This window comes from Crocodylus porosus, unplaced genomic scaffold, assembly GCF_001723895.1.
Source record: "Crocodylus porosus isolate Cpor-Errol unplaced genomic scaffold, CroPor_comp1, whole genome shotgun sequence".
Classification (NCBI taxonomy): domain Eukaryota; kingdom Metazoa; phylum Chordata; order Crocodylia; family Crocodylidae; genus Crocodylus; species Crocodylus porosus.
In genome coordinates this window covers 30,024,634-30,044,355 of record NW_017728951.1, presented here as the reverse complement: position 1 = coordinate 30,044,355, position 19,722 = coordinate 30,024,634, and the positions used below count along the sequence as shown (strand labels likewise).

General features: G+C 39.1%; 1 protein-coding gene across 2 annotated transcripts in view; it reads right to left on the bottom strand.

Annotated features, from left to right (window-relative positions):
* EXOC6 (exocyst complex component 6) overlaps positions 1–19,722 on the bottom strand; it is a 167,803-nt gene that overhangs the window by 25,258 nt on the left and 122,823 nt on the right. For both annotated transcript variants that reach the window (XM_019555845.1, XM_019555844.1), the window contains one exon: positions 6,788–6,861. In XM_019555845.1, the coding sequence (XP_019411390.1) occupies positions 6,788–6,861 (74 nt within the window). The remainder of the gene's footprint in view (positions 1–6,787; positions 6,862–19,722) is intronic.

The window sequence follows — 19,722 nt, the reverse complement described above, 5'->3', positions numbered from 1 at the left end:
TTAAACTTCAGGATGGAAGTATTCACAAAGAACACCATATATCTATATCTATCTCATGAGTAGCAACACAAAACAATATAGCTAGCTAGATAGTTATTGATATGAACATTTCTTTTAGTATGACTCACCTAACCACAGCTCAAGTCTCCAATAAGATTAACTAGAAAATATATTGGTCTGGTGTTAAAGAAGTTAATTTTCAAAATTAAATGGTTTTGTATGTTTGTTTGTGTGCTTTTTCCTTCAAGAATAAACTGCTTGTTTGTCCCACACTTGTGAAGTTTACACTCAAGTGAACTGACTGGCATCTCCAAGACAGTCAAAAATTAGTTTTCCATTACTGTTCCTCTGGAAATGCCAAACTGCAAAATGTAACAGTTTTGGGGAGAGTACAGGACTAGCTTCTTCATCCAACATGAACTACTAGTTATGCAGTTCAGACAAACTGGAAAAGAATAATGCAGTAAAGAATTAGGCACTTTTCCTATATCCCATGTGCCAAAATCATTCTGAAAATTCTCTCTCATCTTGAGCAACAAATAATGCAGTCTCTTCTTACTTAACTCTTATTTTTAAAATATTCACATTTCTCAAGACGCATCAAAAGTGGTAATAGAGAAAAGAAAAAGAACAAAGACAATAGTAATAGAACTGTAAGTAGGGACAGGAACAAAAACTTTCCTGAGTCTTTATCTCTTTCCTCGCAAATCTTCATGTCTTTCTCCATCTTCCATAGCAGCTTCCATTTACGTCTTGACAATATTACTCTTTTTCTTTGACTTTTTTTTCTCTCCCTATCCTCTCCACCCTATCAGAATGAAAAAAATTTTGTTTTCAGCAGTAGGTCTCTGATGGCAGTGGTTCAAAGAACCCAGGATAATGTTGTATTTGCATCATGGTAGCACCAAAAGATCCCAAATAGGATCAGAATAATATGTGAAGAAATATTTCCTTCCCCAGAGGTGTCACAATCAAAGCATAGGTTAGTTATTTGTACTAAAGGTATTAACTGCATATCTTATATGCACATGATAGCTTTTACAGTCCTGTTATATTTTGTCAGCTTTATGGTTTTGAAGGCTCTAGCTTATGTAAACCAATTGTATGCCTGTTACTGCTTTCACCATCTCCTCCAACAAATTATGTTCCTCTCAAACAAAAATTAATACCTGACTTTCTAGTGTGAAAGAATTCCTTTGATTTCAGTGGGCTTTTCAATGTATCAGAACATTTATGAGACTACCAAGGTAACAGAAAGACAAATACAGTTTCTACAAAAACAGCTGTAGTGAAGACAACCCCCCCCAAACACTGTTGATTACAATTCTTGTGTATGCATGTTCTAAAAGTTACCTGTGAATCACAGAGAGTTTAGAGAAAGAAGGAATTTGAATGTATTGGTTTATGTAATTAAAATACAAAGTGTAAATTTCTTTTGGTTACACTATTACTTCCATTATTTATAAAAAAAAAGAAATAAGACTTCAAAGATAATACCTGATTACATCAAGATTAGAAGACTGGATCAAGCAATCTGGGCTCTATTTTTGTACGCTACACTGGGACTGTGGTTCCTATGCTCTCTGATAACACAAAAATAGCAACTCTGAGGAACAGAAATGCTATTTTTCTTACCAGATAATTTCCTATTAGCAGCTTTCTCCGCTTTGATTCTTAATGGGTCTTGCATATCTTCTCTGGAATCTGGAGACAGTCCACCATGGTTGTTGAAGGCTCCAGAATTAAGCTCTGAACTTTACCTCAGGCCACAAAAATAATTCTTCCAAAGCTGTGGGAACAGCTGCCCCATAACTGATGATTAGCATTAACAGAATAACCTGATGTAACATAACTAACTTTAAAACAATTATATTCAAGTCCAAGCTTCCCTATAGATATTCTGGGAAGTTACTCAGGGGAGCTGAATGCCAGTATCCTATGCTCCAAAGAAAAGGATCATAAAAGAAGTCTGAGCTTGGGAGTATGTTCAAGAATCCTGGAACTAGAAACAGTGACTAGATTCTACTCAGACCCTTTTGGCCTGTGGTAGCCAGTGACTAAGTTCCCAATCCACTGTACGGGTCACTCCTTGTCTTCAGTCACTGAATCCTGGAATATAACAATACATATTGTCATTTGCCCCCACCCTCCTGTTATTTATTATCACTTGTAATATCCTGTCCAGTCTTAGAACACAAGTTGTTTGATACAAGGATGCATCCTTTCTATTTGCTAAAAGGCTGAGCTCAGTAAGCACTATATAAATTATAAGAATCATTCTTTCAGAACTTTCTTTAACTAGAATATCTAACAAACAATCAGACTTTTTTTGTTCCACTCCCACTCACTGGTGCATCCTCACTCACCGCACTCTTCTGGTCACCCCTCCTCCAACAGTGCTGGACCAGATGCCTGCTAATGCTCATCGCATGGGCCTGGTCCTCCTCCCCATGCATGCCCTGGACTCACCTTCCATGCCCCATGTTACACTGTACTACCCCACCCTGCCCCCTGAGGCAAGGGCAGGAAGTGGTAGCTAGAGAAGGGAGGGGGAGCCCAGAGACTCCGGATTCTGTTGCAGCTGGAGTGATAGGGGGAATGGGAGCCAGGTGAGACCTTGGGAGCTGCCTGCAGACTGCCAGTTGAACAGCCCTGAACTAAGAGATGAAGAAGTGGTTGAAGTTAAAATGGAGACAAGTGTTGGCTGCCAGAGGAAAACACAAGTCTGGCTAAAGATGCACAGCCATCATCAGGTCAGATCAATCTGTAACTTAGAAGTGTTCCTTAATACCAGCATTACTCAGCTGCCTTACATCTTACAGTTTGCACTTGCCGTCTATCCTTAAGCCTCCCAAACGAACATGTCATTGTCATCCTACTATAGTTTAAGAGACCATTAAAACCATTGTTGTCTATGATCTAGATATCCAGGGAAAGGCTTTATAAGCTATGATAGCAGAGAAAAAGAAAAATACTTACATCATGTACATTCACATCAGTAGCATACTGACAAATCTCATTTATTTATCCCCCTGAAAAAGTGTGAGTTCCTAAAAGTCCTAGCATCAGGAACTTTTCCAGACTACCCTGCATAATGTTTATAATACTTCTAAGGTATTGTAAATACTATACCCATGTCTTGGAAATATATGCATTTCTTCTTATGAACTCCAAGGCCTGGTACAGGAGGTTAGTAATAGGAATCTGAATTCCATCAAGAGCACCAATGTAACTGGGGACCCTTGAAGGTGCCTTTAAAAATATCAATACCCAAACTTGTTATCAATTAACAGGTAACAAGCGAGGGCTGCAAGTTTCCAGGTAATGGTGGCAACATATTAGTATGCTGCCTCTGCAGCTCAGGGGTAAACAAAAGAGTAAGTAACAGCCCCCTAATGAAATGCCCTTTGTCATTCTCAAGTTTTGCAGTCCTCAACCACTACCACATGCTCGTTTCTCAAGCCTAGAAATGGTGCTGCACTTCTGAGAGTAATCTTTGGGAGACTTCTCCAGCCTAGTTTGGAAAGCAGTAACTCATAGTGAAGTAAAAGTTGTCTGTGGATACTGTACGCCAGTCACTTTTACGTAAATCCTCTCATGTACAAAAGTCCTAGGTCCGCCCAAACATGCAGTTAATATAGGAATGGTTATTCTGGAGCTGCTATTCCAGAACAGCTATATGTGTAGATAAACCCTCATAACAAGTACACATGGAAGGCATTATTTCTCTTTTTTACCTTACCTTGGATAAGGTAAAACATTTTTCTCATTTACCTTACCTTGGAAACATAAAGTACAACATAGAAAAAGTAAAAGAATATAAACATTAGAAGAAAATACACACAATATTTTCTCCTTAGGAGAATAAGGCAGAAATGAAGAAAAACAGAACTAAAAACCAAATGTGACAAATTGTCATACTGTTTAATGAACCTCTGGAAGGTGCTGAGATGCCATATAGAGAACAGAACAAGAACAAGAATAGATTTAATTTTTTGTCAGCTTGCTTGTGGAAAAATCCTGATCCCTAGAAAGCATGATCTTCTCTTTTTGGGAGTGGGGAAGATGGAAGGGGGTAGTGTTTATAAAGACATGGCCAGAGTAGAAGGAAATAGCTTACAAAAAGAGGCAATGTAAAAGCCACACTGAAAAGTGGCTTCCCTTTTGTAGCTCTTTTACCTCACCTAGCACCTTTTTGCAAGAAGGTCCCAATTCTCCTGACTGCAGCTCTCATCTCAACTATTTCTCTTTTTAGCAGCTCTTCTACATTTGTGCAAGGGATGCCATAGTAGAAAAGAGGGAACTGGGCTTCCAGGGTGAGAACTGGGATATTGCTGGCAATGGGAGATGGGGGACAGAACCATCTTAAAAAGATGGTTAAAAGGAAACCACTTAATGTGGCTGTTTCAACAAGCTACCTGCCTAACTCCCATCCCTAGGGACCATCAAAGTGTAGTTTTCCCTCTGGCTTTTCAAAAGCTGGTTCCTTAAGTTATAACCAAAATGCTCTAATACTACACTGCCCCCTTGTTAATCTTACACATTGTCCTGATATGACACAGAGGGAGTAAGCTGTTGTTGAGATAACTGGCTTCCATTAGCAAGTATGTGATTGGCAGGACGATAAAGTCTTTTCCCTCACAGGTCAGCTACTCTTTAAAAAGAGGGCAATCCTGCTGATCCATCTTTTAGCTACAGTCTCTCACTGAGTCCCAATTCTCCTGCCTTTTAGCTTTGATATGGTTCAAGCTTTCCCCCTTGTATCAGCCCCTACCTGTCATCAACTCCTCTGTACCAAACAGCAAATATCAGGAGTTTGACCTCAGGGCACAGTCCGGGTGGGCAGGTAAAACCTGACCACTGGACCTACTTCCTTATCTTTCATATCCTGCAATTCATGAAGAAGTATCAGATTCAAACTAAAAAACAGAAGCATGACCTTTCATAAGAACTTTCTGAAAAAGGCTCTGTTGCCTTTCTAAGTATTCTTGAAAAGAACTGTCATCCACCTTATTAAGAGAAAAATAGATCACAAATAAGGAAGAAGGAAAATAGTGCCAAGTCCTTACTAAAAGGTAAATATCATTTTAAATTAATACTTGTATCCCTAAGAGTTTCTGGTGAGACACAAACCATACTGTGGAAGAAAACAATCAAAATACTTCTATAATCTTTCTATGCCTACTAGTTATATCACAAGCTATTGAAGCTACTTGCCTAAAATTTTATTCTTTATAAAAATATCTGAAATTTACCAGAAGAAAGGCATCACACACATTGTGAAGACAATTTTATGCAAAAGTTGCTAGCTAAAATTGTCATGTATAAGCAGTACTATAGCCATTTGTCTGGCAGATTCAACAGCTGGCACTTAAACATGTAAAATATATTTTCCTATTAAGTACATGCACACCTCATTCTCTTGTACAGCTGGAAATCACTTTCCCCCCCATAAACAAGTTTGAGGTTTTCAAGGATTTATAGCCTTTAGAAGAAATTGCAAAGAGATTGTGTTACAACTAGACAATCCCTAAATCTCTCTTTCCTTCAATTAACTTATTTATTGTAGTACAGAGGGAAAGATATTTAATCATTCATATAATTTCAAATAGGATAAATAAATAGAATAAAAAGCCAACACAGGACTGTTAGTATTTTAGACTGGAAGGAGAACTCCTTTTTTGCACACTGAATTGCAGTTACTAACTGCAGTTACTTGTATGCTTCTGCTTACGGAAATCACAGATCCATTGTACAACTTTTAACACATGCTATAGGCCTCATCTTTTCTCACTTCCTCCAGATTTAAACTGTGTAACTTCAATGACTGCAACAGTGTCATTCCAAATTTATACGTACTTAAGCTTAGAATTGGTACCATACCTTTCAACTTTAATACTGAAAGGCATATTACAATGCTATCATTTTTTAATTAGATTGAGCGACTGAAAAACTCCCTGCAAAATAATTTTACAATGGGATTTTTCCATTTTGGGGTGTTTACTCATTGCTTTGTTTTGCAAAACCCATCTAGAAGTGAAAATACCAGTATGCAAATAAACTGAAATGAAATTTTTCCTACATTTGTTTTTTCCAGCTGACTTGTAGCATGGAATATTGCTGAATAAAATTGCCCAAAGCCTTGGCATGCTTAAGCTAGTTCTATTTTTATTTCCTTAACTATTAATTTCACAACTCAGGCAACACTTTTACCAGTATTTATAAATACGAAAAAAGCAAAAGACATAGAAATCCTTTTTAAAAAAAGCTTATTTCAAGTAATGAAACTTGATGAACTGTTAATGCTGGGCTCAGTAGAATAACATAAAGAGTAAAGAAAACAAATGAGTAAGTGAAGATAAAACAGTGTATAACAATTTAGAACAGGTAGTAGGGAAGAATATGATGTCCAGTTGAAAGTGCAGGGCATATATTAATGGAGAGAATACACTTGTTCAAAAAAGGATCAGGCTAGAACACAGGGCTAATATGCCTATTCTTGCAAAAAAAGTATCATGGCATCTTGACAGGCTGTCAGGATCTCAAGTTGAACACTATATCTATGACACTTCCAGTAGCAGAGTACCCCCTTACATCATGCTGGGGAAATAGTTTGATACTAACTCATAGGGAAGAGTGTCACTAATCCCACCACTCTGAATAACTGCTGGTTTTCAAAATTAAACTACCAAGACTTCTATAAACATGAAAGGTCCTTGAATTTAACAACGCTGGTGTTGACCAAAAGGGGAAATTAGTAGGATAAGAAAAACAAGAAAAGTCTTACTTGTCTGAGGTCGATGAAAGCTAACTGCAGGGTGTCTCCCTGGAATCCTGGCACAGGCTCAGAGCTAGCGAACACTGTAAGTAAAGGTTAGAAACATTATGGATGCAGAATATATTTTAAAAAAATTAACAGCAATTCAACTGTTAATTACAAATGTGAGTTACTGATAAGGATAAAAATTTAACGATTTTGACAGAAATAAAGAGATTATAACTTTTATTTTGTATTGATCAAAACCTTTGCTATCATTTAAAGTCCTATAATCTTTAAGTACACCCCATTTAGAAGGTTTATTCCACCTATAGTTCTAAAACAGTAATAATGCTGCAATCATGTTTGCTGACGACTTTACATTTTTGTCCTGAGGTGAATGATTACAGAAGTATTTTGAAACTATACCAATTCCATGGCTGTCAACGTATTTTTAAACATCTGCTTTTGTTGTAGCATCTGCTCTATAAAAATCCCACCTCTAGCCAAACAGTAATAAAAGACAGACACTTAGGTGGGAGTTAGCTTAATGTTCAGACAACAGGTGGAAAATTCTAAGTGCCACAATCAGAGAAGAGCTGGAATGTCTGTTCATGCCTTTTAACAAGCTTATTGATAATGGAATTCTGCTCTTTAAAAAGGCCAAAACAGGTTGTCAAAATTGGAAGGCTGAAGTATGTTCAAAATGCAAAAAACAGTAGCACATATATTATAAGAGCTAGCTGCATTATTGCAGTAAGCTATGCAACTACTGACATTTGTTAGTTATTTTAAAATCAACCAGATTTTATGACTGTAGCTTTCCATGACCCAGATGTTATGAATTTTGTGAATGGTTATTTTTATTACCATTTAAAATAAAGTTAGTAGACCTAGAAAAGAAAGCAGAAAATATGCACAACTCATTTTACAGATTTAAGCTGTCTGATAAATGACTGTAGTAAAAACTTTAGAAAATAATTTAAGAATTAATCCACAAATGAACCCATAATCATGGGAATTCAGGTTGAATGACATAAGCTAATTACAGCTGTCCCAGCAAAGAAGCCAAACCCTACAGGGAGAAGTAAGCTGCAGCCACTACCAGCAGTGCCCCAAAGATAGCTGCTATCTAAACACTACTTCCCCTTGTTATGGTGGCTTGTAAGCACAATGTCCCAGCAGTTCCTTCCTTTCTTCAAGAGCACCAGATGGGGCATTGCCTTCAAAAGATTTCCCCTCCAGGAATGGCCATTTAAGATGGCTTCAGGTTAAGGCACCAGCAGCCACTATCACCAAGGGACCAGCTGATCCTTTCTTCATTCTTTTATGTAACTAGGGCTTGCAGAACACAAGAACCCAGTAAGTCATCCCCTGAGTTGCATAGGGGCAGAAAACAGAGGAAGTCTTTTGTAGCCAAAGTGCCCCAAAGCATCTGCACCATGTGGTGTGTTGTTCAAAGAGAGACTGATATTTGGATGTGGAGAGTATGGGAAAAAAGGAATAAATGAGTAATTGGCTTAGGTAATGATGAGGTGGCATCATCATTGTCCCAGACCATCAGGACGTGGGTCATATATGAGACACTTTCTTGTGCCTGGGTCACACATGAGCCACCTTCTTGAGCTCAGTACTGGCAGGGACCAGACTGACCTTCTCACAGTGACAAGGAGAATGAGAGAATTACAGCTACACTGTGGGCCTCTTGGCTTCATTTAGGTACCGAGAGGGGACCCAGCAACTGAAGCAGCTGTGGGTAAAACTTTTTTTAAAAAAGAAACTACAAATACAGGCTAGAAGTTGGGACTCACCAATCATATAAAGGGTTAAAAAAAACCCAAACAAACCTAAAACAAACAAGCACAATAAACATAAAATAAATAATAGAAAGCTATCATGTCACTATATATATATATTTATTTGTGTACCTTAACATGGTCACTTCCTGGCTTCTGAGTGAGTGCCCTTTTTGTAACCTTGTACATAGTTTGTACTACTGTTTTTATTTACAGAAGTAAACATATTTTTAAACTGGAAAAGTGAAAAAAATTAATGTTTCACCCTGTTCATATCTTTGCTATGTGGCAGCAGAATGAACTGCACTGCTCAGTATGTTCAGTTAAAGTCCCCTGCTTCATTTCAGACCGTTACTATACTGTATGGGGAGAAATAGGACTACATTCTTGCACATGCTTATTGTGCAGATGGAGGTAGTAGTCCTCTATCCCAAAATAACTTCACAGAATAATCCATGAACTTTCTTTTGTACATGTGCACAGAACCAAATGAAAGCAGACTGAAACAAGTCCCACCACAAAATCCAGCATGCAAGCACAAAGCAGATTTCAAAAGAACCAGTATAATTGTCATTTATAACTTTCTGTCCAATCACATAAGGGCACATGTTGACATTATCTTCCCACCAACATTTCAACTTTCTGCATCTGGCACTGCTATACTGGAGCTGCTCAAGCAACCGAATAAACAATAATAAAGCTAAGCAAACGTGGCCATACTTTTTTTTTTTTTTATCCATGCAACACTGTTTAGGTCTCCTTTCCTCATTCTTATCTCTGCATGCTCTGTAGCAATACAAGTATAGTAAAACAGCTCTAACCTTACTCCTGTTCCATTCAGGGTCAAAGTCAGGCCAGTTTATGTAGGCTGTATCACTACAAGATCATACAGATTTAACAGTTACCATGAAACAGCTTAAGCAAATAGCAGCTCCCCTGCCAGCTAAAACGTACATCAGTTCATTACCTCAGACAGACAAGACACGCTTAACATGAGGTTTTAAAGAAAAAAGAATTTCCTTAATTGAAATACTTTAAAAAATGTATAAAACAATGCTGCCTGCACAATGGTTGACTTGTACAAGCACTGGGAACTGCCAGGATATGAAATCATTCACTACCTCCCTAAAAAAAGGCCATAAACCAGTGGTGCTCAAGCTTCTGGCCCTACAGGGCAGAAGAATTACAAGGGGCTTGTCTGTGGACTGGATCAAACCCCACACACCAAGATCAGACCCCACGCTGCCTTTGGCCAGCCCCATGCACCAGGATCAGGCCCTGGGGCCCAGTGCTGTCTGTGCATGCTAGAATAAGGCCCTGGGCCCCCATGTGCTGTGTTCAAGCCCACATTGCCCCAGCTTAGCCCTTAGTGCTAGGATCAGGCTCTGGGCTTGGTACCATCCCTTTAAGGCCCCACGTGCAGGAACTGTGCCGTCCTCACCTGAAGCTGTGTGCCTGGCTAGGTCCTGGGGCCTGATGCCACTTTCACCTGGCCCCACACTGGGATTGGGCTCTCATACCACAACTCCTCCTGAATCCAGAAAACTAGCAGCAGAGGAACAATTACCAACATATTTTCAGACCCATGGGCAGCCTCACAGGGTTGATGACATGGCATAGGGGACTGGAAGTAGCCCCGAGGCTGGATGTTGAGCACCCCTGCTGTAACCCATTACTACCTTCCATGACTGCCGGGGACTGCCATTTTCCCAAGGGCTGGGACTGCAATTTAGGCCTGAGTGGTTATCAGCAATGGTGTTTATACTCATGAGAATATCATCTTAGACTAGAAAGTGCTTCAGCAATTCACCAGAGAGAACACTTCAGAAATCAAATAAATGGACTGGGAAATTAAGACATTTGCTTCACAGTGGTTGGCAGCTCCACAGTAGAGATCATTTAATGTGACCCCACAACCAGGAGATTATATATGCACTTACACACATGCAGGGCTGTAAAAGATATAACTATGGTAAGGATGAAAGACTCTCTAAATCCTCAACGATAGGGGAGATCCCCAAGTTACTGAAGGTGGAACAGGAAGCCCTCAGCACTGTTCCTGAAAGAAGTGGCAAAAATATGATTCCATATAACTTCTTGTTTTCTGTACCATGAACAGACAGTTTGCCCCTTCTAGCTTCACAGGACACTTCCAATCTGAGCATACAGCCCACCCTCACCCTGCACAAAGATCTGGGGGGGGGTGCATATGCCCCCCCCCCCCAACTTACCCAGTAGTGTATGCAGTGGCAGGAACTGCCCAACTGCCCTCCCCATATCTCTGTGCCCCATCAAATGAGCCACTTGTGGTTCTGTCCTGTGGCCCACCCAACTGGGTAGCACCTGTTGACGCCCCTTTGCTTCAGGACCCAAGGCGGTCGTCCCACTCGCCACCCCCCTTACTGCTTACAGGTCAAGCTTCTGGCCCCACAGGGCAGAAGAATGACAAGAGATACAGCAGCAATTGAACTGATAGAGAACTGGAAAGTGTGCATTAGCATCAAATGGAAAGATTTTGTTTAGCTGGTTTCACTTTCTGTGGTAGAATAGATCAACTTGCCACAGAACAAGAATCTACACACTTTCTGTAGCCCATCAAGGGATATCCTCATGAATATATTCTACTGTAATTAAATACCACAATTGTAAAGTACAAATTGCCAAAGTAGCAAAATAAAGAAGACACCCAGCAAGAAGCATTCAATATTAAAATAAAGTATTACTTTCTGCATGAGCTTCCACGTTCTTCACTCCCAATTTCATTATATAAAGTAATATAGTAACTTACTATAATAGTGTATTACCTCAGATGGTAAAAGCAAATATTCTTGATGGATGACTAAGATGCTGTTAGTTTTGTTATTACAACTTTATGAACTGAAGGCCAAAACAGCCCATCCTAATACTCTACTTGCAGTAAGAATCAGACAAATAAATTATTTTATTTTAGGTTTACATTAAACTTCTGTAACAATTTAATGAAGATACTTAAATGTTATATAATGCTGCACATAAATTTAAATGGACTTAATTTAACAACCTGTGTTAACATTACCAATGCATCTATTGTAAAAGGATCATTCTGGATGCTTTGTCTTACTTTTTTATTTCAGATTAAAATATTGATTTGGTTTCAGCCTGAGAGTGATTTCTTTAAGCTTGGAAAAAAATAATTTAACCATTTGACAGTATGTGCAGAGTGAAAAATACAAAGATTTGTCATCATATAAACATGCTGCTTTGAAAAAAGAAATAAAAACTCCTAAAATTCCTCAGCTGTTTGGAATAGAAACTTGAAATCTGGCAGAAAAATAAGTTGCTTATATGTATTATGGGGTTCTGTTAAAAAATTGGCTGTGTTAAATGAAGATAGAAAATATATTTTATACATGGAAACTGTTTTTGCAAATAAATTTCCCAGGATTCTATTGGCACTATATACTCATGTATATGTAAAAGGAATACAAATTCTATTTTTAGGCATACAAAGAATAAGCTCCTGGAGAGTAAGTATACACAATATACCAGACCTCTGCTTCATTCATTAAACAAATGTACATCAGTCAAAAACCAGCTCTTGCACTTCAAGAAGCTTAGGACTAAAAGAAAAATAGTGATCACGCAATTAAAGGAGGCCTGAACTCTGCCTTTTTCTGTTTTGAAAACTTTTTCTTCTTTTCACTAACTTTTGTATACAAAATATATTTGTTTGTTTACTGATTTGATAAATATTAAATATACATTAAAACAATTGTTTGGATAACTTAGGACAAAGAACATATCTGTTATAATGGAATTTAAGATCTCTGTAACTCTATATAGGGAAAGTAATTTTCTGCATTTCGAGAGTTAAAATGCAGGTCTATATTTTATTAAAAAAATATCATATCTATTTATGATTTCTAAGTATCCTATGTAACCATGGGATCATATCCATGACTGTTTCAATGTATGTGACTCAAAATTCATTATTTACTTGGAGAACACACATGCTCGGTTTACAACTAAGTGAAATAAACTGAAATTTAGGTGGGTTCAGAAGGTCAAAAGTTAATTGAGCACAGTGTAGCTAGTGAAGCTGTAAATTTATGTTAAACTCAGAATAGGCAGATTTGAGGCTAAATCTTAGTGCAAATCATGGTAGCATCACAGAGCCGTTAGCCACTTAGTAGCACTGCTGGACTCTCCAGCTGTTCAAATACACCCTGAGGTGGGTGGGAGGCCTTTTCTGAGGCAGCAACCTAACACTGAAGTGACTACCACACCCCTGCCCCCACTCTTCATGCAGAATCCATGACTTCCCCCTCATATCCAGACAGCTTTACACAAGCACAATAGGCAGAAAAAGAGGAAGCTCTCTATAGAACTGTTTTGGAAGACATAATGGGTCCTGCTTGCATTAATGTCCTGATCCTCCAAGCAGTTTCAACAGTTCTAAAACCCTCTTTTATGGACTGGGTGAAAATCCCTTCCATACTAGGTCAGACTGGCCTCAGGGTCAGTCAGGCAAATGTACGGATGGGCTAGGAGGCCTGCTAAACCCCATCTCTTACTGCCATTTAATCCTGCTTCAGGATTTACCTCTCTATTTTTTTAAAAACAGATCACAGCAAAATTGTTTGTAACTTTAAAGTCACCATTATTTCTAAGTCGGTTAGTATTTCATTAAAAAATCCTGGATGTCAACATATTCAAAACTGCACTGTGTTTTAAGTTAAAGCTCTACATCCCCCTTACTGCGCAGATCCTGGGCTTTAACAATTGTGGCAACCACAAAATCTGTTTGTATTCTGAGGGAAAGTCTCAAGGCAAGGTAAATTTGCCTGTGAATAGCTCTTCTGCTGCAGAGGCAAAATACATGGGGATTCTTAACAGAGATGGGTGAAAAACTTACATATTTTCAGATGTTAGACCCCTAAAACATGATTTTTTTACATTAAAACTGTCACTTTCCAATATAAATTCTTGTGTCAATAAAAATACTTGACCATTTAAATATTTAAGACAACTATATATTATGCATTAGTTACTTCCTGTGAAGAACAGAAAGAATTCTTTATAAGACAATTCTCTATCAGTAGTACTGCATACCTGTGCCACAACTCTCTCTCTATTTATAATCCATTCTTTCCATACATTAGAAAAGAAATTAAAGTTATTTTTATGTAAGGATTTTCTACTTCTAATTATTTAGAAAGATTAACTAACTTGCACTTAAATGAAAATGTGAGCCACAGTATAATCAATAAAACATCAAATAAAATTAGTTGTAAAATTAAGTCCTAAATATCATACATAGCTAGCAAATGCTGTTTTAATACATATACATAAAGGATTTCTAGTAATATAAATCTAAATATAATTGTAGTATATAGTTTCAAAGAACAATTTGCCTCTTGGGCGTTAAACATAAGTAAAAATATTTAAAAGCATAAATTACTAAAATATCCTTTGCCATTAGCTAGTATTTAAAGTAAATATACATACAATGAATATTATTGGTGATAAGCAGACATAAAAAAAACCTGTAGCTTGAATAATCCAAAATCTTAGACACTTATCTAAAGTGTCTTCCATAGTCTAATGATTCTCCATCAGGAAATGCACTCCCCACCATAACAATCTCCCTACCCTAAATAAACCCCTGCCCTGCTTATCCACTGCACTGCTTTCTTCAGGGAGACACCCAGAAGATTTGATTTTAATTTTATCTTCACCACATTACTACCATCTTGCTTTCCTCTAATGCATCAAAGTATGATATTCTTGAGCAAGAAGGAGGCTCTCTCTATGGCTTTCAAGCTACAGGTCACTGCCCCAATATAATAATGATCCAAAAAATATTTTGAATAAACCCTAAAACTAACCCATTCATATTAGCTATATTACCATTTACATTAACTGCTCACGTGAATTACCATAGGTACAAAATAACATAAAATATAGAAGATGTATAGTACCACATAGGGCATGGAGAAACTAGTTCATTTCCAATAGGAAAACCTTGAAATATTTCCCCACCCCTTGAATGAAAGCCCAAACTTTTGTAATTTGGGAAGTACTCTCAAAAATTCTTTCCTGGAGTCACAACAAGGATGTTTTAACATTCCTTTCCTGTCTCACATACTGAGGGCCAGCCTTAGGGAAAATGGTGCCTTGGGCAGACTTGTATTTTGGCACCCTTTCTTTGAGTTTAAGTATGTGGTAGACTGGAACAGACACCACACTGCCTACACATGCCCAAGGAGCAGCTGGAGGTAGGGGGGGGAAGTGCTGTTGCTGCTGGGGTGTGTGTGGTGACCCCCCTGACAGTGGCACCGTGGGTCGTCACCCACTGGTAAGGCCAGCCTTGCACATACTTATCTCTGGAAATAGGGAGGCCTAGCACCTTTCCTTTCCTTTTCTAGCAGCGAAAATCATCTTAGGGTTGACTACATGACCTGCTCTGCCTGTTCTCTAGCAAGGATCAAGTGAAATTTTAGAGTACTCCACAAGACCCCTTCATTCATTCCCATGAGAACAACTCATCCCTTTGCCTGTTTCTGTGACTAACAAGATCTGTTTCCAAGGAACTTAATGCAACTTTTTGTAAAAACCTATTTGTTTGTATTTACTTTTCTGTCTATAGCAGACTACTCATATATTTGAAGAACTAAAACAACAACATAAAAATAAGTATTAAATACCTAGAAAATTTCTAAGAATTTAAAATTGTAAAATGTCTATTTAGAGGTACATAACTTCCTTCATTATACACAAAAGCTTTTTAATTCAAGAGTATACACTCTGCTTCCTCTGTCAGTAGGACACTGAATCCATTTATCAAATACAGTAGGAAGCTACCCGCCATTTGTGAATTATCTGCACACCCTGAGTGCTAATGGAAATGTCACTGTTGTAGCCATTAATCCCAAAATGTCAAAGAATAAAGCTGGAGGAGGGTGATGAGCAAGAACATAAATCACAGCCAGCACTGTGATGCCTGGAATGTGCCTGTGATGGACATTATGAATGGAAGTCCAACAACAAAGCACGCTGTTGTCCCTATTTCCTTATTCTGCATATTTGAAAATGCTATTTTTGTAACAAACCAGCATAGAAGATACTAAACAAACTTCTAGGAAACTGTATCTAAACTCTTCCTTGATTTCTCTATGTAAAAAAAAAAAATTGTTATAAAGCATTCTAAGACCTTTACAAACAGAGAGAGTAAATATTATTTTAACTGCAGTTATGTAAAAACAATGGTAGGAGACACTGGCTGGTATTGAATGTAGGTAAGTGTGTAAATAATTTCCACCATCAATCTTTCTTTCTACATCTGCTGAAACTTTCAAATTTTGGTCCAAAATTTTCCATGTTGTCTCTACCAGAGGCTAAATTAATTTAGAGGCTAAATTTATTTTTGGGCAAATGTCTGCATGTGCCCAATTTTGAGACAGGGAAAACTGAAAAATCATGCTTTTATCACTGTGAAAAAATCCTACCCTTGTATTGGTAGTCATGAGCAGAACTATCACAAAAAACAAGAGTTTGGCAGACAATATCCTAATGGAAGACAGGATTCTTCAGTTCATTAGGGAAAGGAAACTTATATTGGCTAAAATGTTAAAGTCACTTTGGGCATCAGGCTCATTAAACATCTGCTAATAGTATGCCACAGTGTACTGGGGTGTTGCTTTCCCCACCCAGCCTGACCAGGAAGGAGCTGCTGCTCAGAATATTCAGGCAGCAACTGTAAACGTCTTTGAAACATAAAAGGACACTAAGGAAAGGACCATCAATACATATACAGAGGACAATCTGCTTGCCAAAATTCAGTTAATTAACTTAGCTGAATAAAAGTTGAGGGGGAGAGGAGGAAGCATTTCCTCTCAGTTTCACAGAGGGCAGAAAATCTGTGTACTAGATTAAATTCGGATCTCAAGGACTAAAGTGGGGCACTTCAGTATGTTCTACAAGTAACTAGAGAGAAACATCATTACCACATCACGGCTTCAGACAACTCTTGCTTTTCCCTAAAGACTAGATAGCAGCTCTAGAGTCCCTACTAATCTGTTTTCATATTTAAGTATAATTTTTTTAGTAGGAAAGAGAGTAAGACATTAATTCAATGGACATGCTAAATATTAGTTCTACAAAAACAATCTGATTCTTACACTAAGAAACCACATATGCAAGCTGGCTGAAAGGTGCAAAGCCTCAAAAGTCCTGCTAGGAAAGGAATAATGTCCTCTGGAGAGACGGAATGTTTAAAAAAAATAAAAACCTGCTTATTTTGCTTATTAATAGTATGTATTAATTACACATTGATTATAATAAGAGCTATTAGCACAGCTCACAGTTAAAGTTACCTAATATTTTTCTTTACTCTTTATTATGCCAGAGTCACAATCTGGTATAATAAAGGTTCCTTCTTCAGGGAACAGAGAGGACAAGACAAGATATAAGAAATCTTTGCCAGCCCTATACCTGTACCAGTTTACTCTCTGCTGGTTTACTCTCTCTCAGTGTGGTCCAAAAGTGAAGGACAAACAGAGTCTCTGCCCATTCCATGTCTGCATCCACCCTCATAAAATGGTATGCAGTGGCAAACTGTATTTTATCCCCTGTGAAATCAGTGAGGCAGTTCAGTGATACAAAGAACAAATACAGATGTAAAACATCCTGGAGTACTAAGAAATGGGTCAAACTGGTATGGAGGCATTACCAGCTGCTTTGCTGACATGACAGACTCAGCTCACGCATTTATCCCCCCCCCCCCTTTAAAACAGTGTTTTTCAAACTTCTGATACCTAAGGCGCACTTTTTTCTGGATTGAAGTTGTTGGAACTCTTCACTCTTACACCCAAAAAAGGGTGTGTGTATGTGTATTTTTTCCCCCCAAGACATGTAACATATTCCACTTCCTTGCCAGAATAAATTATACCAGGGCTGGGGCATACTGTTAAAAAAAAGAAATGCATAACTTTTCTGAATTTTGAAGGATCCTTTCTGAAAATCACAGAGACAGATCTAAATTCAGAAAAGATACAGAGGGAACCTTGAGGCTAAAAAAGTTGAGAATCACTATCTAGCTGGTGCCATTTATGGGTGGCTGGGGTACCTGTGCAGTGCTCTTTCCACTCTTCGTTCCCTTCCAACCCCCGATCCCTACTTCAGGGATAAGGTCAGTCCCTGCTCTGGCAAGGTCTCACACGAGAGTGACCACCCCTGGAGCCCGCTGCTGGAAGAGTGTGGGGGGAGGGCCAGGACAGCAGTTGCTTGGGGGTGTAGAAGGGCTGGGGAAGGCAGCAGCAGCAGTGGCAGTCCCCAGAGGAGCACCTGCAGGCACTGATGGAATAGCTGGCGCAGGCACAAAGTGGCTGACAGGGAAGAAGAGCATTTACATCCTCACACAGATGGATCTCGTGGCACATTTCTGTCCCTAACAGCACACCTTTTGAGAATCATTGCTTTAAACTCCCTCTTAAATCTCACTTCTAAAAGGCAGCAGGCAAACTGTAGTTCAGGCAGAACAATCCTTTCAGATAGTAATACTCACTCTAGCAACCTTATACACTTATCTTTGCCTTAAATTTCTATTACTTTCTCACTCAAGGTGCTGACAGAAGTGACATTTGTCGTGCAATTGCCCCCCTGAAAGCACTCTACAGCTGTGCCATGACAGAAATACATGGCTGCAGAGTGCTTTAAAAGTGGTCAATCATGCAGCAAATGAACCCTCAAATAATGAGGAATCAGATGAAGGTGCTCCAAAGTGCTCTTCTGTTCCCTAGGGTCAGTTTTTGAGTACAGTTGGGGCTGGGCTGATGCAACCCATCTCCAGCCCTGGTGCTGTCTGGAGGAAGAGAGGAGAGAGAAGGGAGGGGGAGAGGAAGATACAGGCTAGGGTTTGTCCAGCCTCAGCTAGAGTGGGGTGCCAGATTGAAGCCCCCCTGCCACATGGTCCCCACTCCTCACTTCCCTCTTTCAGTTCAGCCCAGGCGAACTCCCACACACAGCTTCCGCTTCCCCTCCCCCTCCCTTCCTGCAGACAGAAACAGATTGGGGAGGGGGGGCGCTGCAAAAGCCCAACCAAATCACAGGGCAGGCGGGCAGGCAGGCAGGCTCCATTCCCGACTCAACAGGTGAATATCTATTGGGTTGGGAGAGTCATTCTAAGTTATGGCATTTTATGCAAAATGCCATGAGTTAGAGCTAGCGGGGACCTGCACATCTGTCAGTGCCCTCAGTGCCTATATTGTTATGTCCTCCTGTTGCTTCAGTCTTACCTTGTCATTAAATAGGATTAATTTGCACAGTCACATTTGGGGTAAACAGAAGATGAGTCAGAGCAACATAACTAAATATTCTTTTATTTAATTTTACAAAGTACTTTAATCTGAGGAATATAAAAGATAGTATGATCTACCTGTGTTTAATCTAATTAGTTCTCTTGTATGACAGGAACTCCCATTTAACAGCATGTGTGGTATGGCAGAAAGTGCAATTGTGTAGGTCGTGCATTAGATCCCATCATACTTTTACCTGCATGTGTAGAGGGGACCACAGTGATACAGTCTTTAATTACATGATCACATACTAATACTAACATACTAGTCTCATAAACAAATTGAACAGCTGTGCCATAGACTATTACACAATCATGTGGGTGGCAAATTGGCTTAAGAATCGTACCCAGAGTGTGGTGGTGGACAAGCCGGTATCAATCTGGAAAGACGTGGGCAGTGGGGTCGCCCAAGGCCTGGTCCTTGGGCCAGTGCTATTTAATTTCTTCATCAGCAACCTGGATGAGGGCGTGGAAGCATTCTATCCAAATTTGCAGATGACACAAAACTATGGGACAAGGTAAACACACTTATGGGAAGAAACCAAATCCAGGTGGACCTGGACAGGTTAGAGAAGTGGGCAGAGAACAATAGGATGCAGTTCAACAAGGACAAGTGCAAGGTGCTGCTCCTAGGGAGAGGGAAACACCAGCACACCTATAAGCTTGGGGATGACCTTCTCAGCAACACAACAGTGGAAGAGATTGCAAAGTCATTGTCGACTCCAAGATAAATATAGTTTCATACTTTCTAGGGTTGGAAGGGACCTGAGTAGATCATCTAGTCCGACCCCCCTGCCATGGCAGGAAAGAGTACTGGGGTCAAATGACCCCAGAAA